This window comes from Plasmodium gonderi (genome assembly GCF_002157705.1).
Source record: "Plasmodium gonderi DNA, contig: Pgo-contig_307, whole genome shotgun sequence".
Classification (NCBI taxonomy): domain Eukaryota; phylum Apicomplexa; class Aconoidasida; order Haemosporida; family Plasmodiidae; genus Plasmodium; species Plasmodium gonderi.
This window is the reverse complement of record NW_021629213.1, coordinates 1-3965: the sequence shown is the minus strand read 5'-3', so window position 1 is coordinate 3965 and position 3965 is coordinate 1. Positions and strand designations below refer to the sequence as shown.

At 22.2% G+C, this 3965-nt stretch overlaps 1 protein-coding gene across 1 annotated transcript; it reads right to left on the bottom strand.

The window, feature by feature from the left end:
- Nucleotides 1–563: 563 nt before the first annotated feature.
- PGO_002680 (variable surface protein) lies at nt 564–1881 on the bottom strand (the record flags this gene model as incomplete). Its single annotated transcript, XM_028691169.1, has 3 exons — nt 564–641; nt 1036–1629; nt 1855–1881. 3 exons carry the CDS (start codon nt 1879–1881, stop codon nt 564–566), a joined length of 699 nt encoding a protein of 232 aa, XP_028546970.1.
- Between the last annotated feature and the right edge of the window lie 2084 nt (nt 1882–3965).

Here is a 3965-nt window from a genome sequence, read left to right as displayed (position 1 = left end):
ATTAAAAAGTATTGCATTGCACAACCTTCTAAAAAAAAATATATTTTAATAATTCTAAGATGTTTGCAACATTTATCAATGTTTTTTTTCTTAATTTTTTAATTTCATAAAACTTATGGTTACATCGGAATACATAATAATGAAATTCCTCATATATCTGTCGAAGCAGTGATAACAAAATATAACTAATCCATAATTCCAACACTTTTAATTAAATAATGAACTCCTATATTGCATCACATTTATGTTCCAAAATATGAAATATAAACAATTAGGCATATTAACCTATTTTAAATTATACAAATGTTAATGCAATTTCTTTGTATTTAATTCCTTTCAACTTTAAACCTTTTACACATTTCTCATAAAAGGTCTAATTTCTCAATATTCAGTGGTTTTAATTTTTTTATTCTTTTCATTTCAGTATTTTTCTTTTTATTAAAAGTGGTTGCTTGAATTATAATGATATTATATTTTCATATTATATGTCTGAATAATTTCACGTTTCATATTTAATTAGCGATAAGCTTTTGGTACAGGATTATAAAAAATTTTTAATCACCTTAATTTAGAATCCATATATATATCTTCTGAATCATAAGTTGATAAATCTTCTTCACTATTACCGTAAAAGTTGTTTTCTATTTTACTTTCTCGTTTACTAGTGTATGATTTTTATCCTCTTCGAGTAGGCTATATAAAAATATAAAACATGTCATAATAAATTTATATTATAATTACACATTCAAAAGAAATCGATCTTATATAAATATAAACATAACATTTTTATATTGTAAGAATGAATTTTTAATTACTCTGTAGTAATAGAAAATGAACAGAATTGCTCCAAGCACTGAAACTGTTAGGATCATATTACTAAACATGTTAAAGTCTGAATTTTCATACATTCCTTCTATAGCATTGGAAGTATCTGTAATGGCTAATAACACACCATCTTTTGCAATTTTTGAAGTTCGACCTTCATTTACTTCATATCCATCGGTTACGCTTAATTGTAAAATAAAAAAATGTCACCTTTTCAGTGATAGCTACATCTTCTCTTGCTTTTCCTCCATTATTACTTATTAACTCAAGTTGGATTTTTAATTTATTTAATAAATCTCCAGGTTTGTACATATTTTCACACTTAAAATACGGATCACATTTTAATCCAAAAAAGTCTTCTTCATCACAACACCTTTCAAAATTCTCCTTATATATACTGTCAATATAATTAACATAATGTACATATTTTTCGCACGCAATTTTATCAGAATTATCACATTTTATATATTCATAATTTTCAAAATAATCGTGTAATTCTTTTTCTTCTTTCCAATCTTTCGGATATGCATAAGTGTTTCCACTGCATGCTGGTTCATTTATTAAACTTGTACTATCTGATGAAACGAAATCAAAAAGTTTCTCAGCAACTGGGTTATTTTTAGCTATATTCTTTCTATGATAATATTTTTTACTTATCTTGTCTTGTAACCAATGTCTAAAGTAATAGCAACCACGTTTCTTTACCTCTTTGTCCAGTTCATCCTTTAATGATTTAAAAAAAATTGCTATCTTATTATAAAGCTTTATATCCTCTTCGTTAGTTGACCCTAAATGCTTTATACACTATTCGTGGTTATTACCACTCATATCCATATTATCAAAGTCATTATATTTTTTATATGCAGGTAATTCTGGCAAATTTTCTTCCTGTAAATTGAGTAAAATATATAAATGTTATTTTTTAATAAATATATATTTTAACTAAATAAAATTACTTTAATTATTCTTAAAATAATGTAAAATATTCAAATAATAAGCTACATTAATAAAATGAAAATATAAATATACCCAATTATTCTCTTCCGAAAGCACCATTTTGATTTAGAATGTATTAGCTAAATTCAATATTTATCCTCATAATTACATATATTACTTTACCTGGAAAATTAAAACTCTTGATCTATTGATATATTTTACGTTTCTCAATATAACAATTTCAAAATTTAACTGGAAAAAACGATAAATAAGACAATTAAGCAAAAATGATTAATCCAAAACAATGATTTTCAAATTAATAAAAAAATTTAATAAAGCAATTTAAGGAAAATGAAATTTCATTTTAGTATATCGATTTATATAACATTATTCATAAAAAACCTACATTTATAATCAAATGTGTATAAAAGAAATGATATATTAAATATTGCTTTAATATTCATTCGTTTTGTGTAATCTGGTAAAACACATTTTATATCATTCGGGGCTAAGAAACTCATTTATTACATTTGGTAAAAATGACACTAGGATTTATTATAGAAAAAAAAAATCCCATTAATATAATAGGGTAAATAATCACATATACATTATTAAAACGCAAATAAGACAATATACACTGAAACAATGAGGAATAAATAGAAACAGTATAAGTAATAAGCTTACTTATTAACAGTACACATTATAATATTAATATATTAAAAAAAAATATATATATTCACAATAATTTCATTAATAATAATAAAAAGGACAGTATTAACATCAAAGAAAAAATAATTTTATTGTATTTTTACTCATTTACCTCATGTTAGCACAGAGATGTGCATACCACATAACTTTCTACATAATGTAACATCGATTATCAATAATATAGAATTTTTAATAATGAAAATAATTAATTTCTATAGATTATATACGACGTTCCTTTTATATTAATTCCCTTTTTCAATATCAATATATGTTCCATTTTTTACATTCATTATCATTGTAAAAAATCATAGGGTTTTTAGTTTCTCTGTTAATTAGCATATCATGTATTGAGAATAATGTATTTTAACCAAAATTATGAATAGAAAATTTTTAGATGATATTTATTACAACTGCAACATTTCAATGATTAAGTAGATAAATATATATAAAGTGAATTATGCTTATAAATTATTTAAATTTCTTTATATATAAAAATAGTCAACTTATTTAAGGATTTTATAATTTTACTACATCTTGTTGGGAGTTATAAAGCTGATTCATGTAATATAACACATTTATGGTTATCTTATTAATAAAAATATATTTTATTTAAAAAATAATAATCTTTTAGATATCATTTATTAACATGACACTCAAGTTATGTATGCAAAAAATATTATGTTCATTTTACAAGAAAACGTAATAATAATATATCGTTTTAAGTGTCTTGTCTTTATAAAAATTTTGGTGTATATTTCATAAGTTCTTTTTCTCAGTAAGATGTGATCATAATGAATATATAATAAAAATGTAATGCTGTTTACATTACTAATATGTATTTAAATAAAATGACATGTAATTTCATTTCATTTGTGTTCTTTACATATAAAACTTTCTCTATTTTACATGCTATTTTAAAGGACGCATTTTAAATTGGTAAAATATTTGTGCATTCTTTGTATGTTAATAACGTAATGTAAATATTTTTATTTATCCTCTGATTAAATCAGATGAATGTATTGAAAAATAAAAAAAAACATATATGTAACAAAGAAGATCCTATTGAATAAAATAGACCTTTAAATTATATATTAAATTTCACAATTTAAAAAATTAATAAATCAAGTATAATATGTATATACTCTTCGAACATAACATTTCCTGATTTTGTAAGGTAGTAATAAATAATAATACATTCAGCGTTTATGCAAAAATCTTAACTACTATAATACATGTCTACATATTAACATGGTAATGTATACATTTTCTTGGAAATAATTATTATATTATGACAACTAAATACATTCTGAATATGAAAAGTTGTCATAACACTATTAGTGAATATATTTATGTAAGGTATTATTATATCTAAATAACACCATTTTCAATCTTAAAAATACTTCTACAATTTCTTATATAATAATAAAACTTTAAAAATTATTTTTGGATAATATTACTGCACCCCCTCAGTGTTATGAATCTAACAGGATAATATA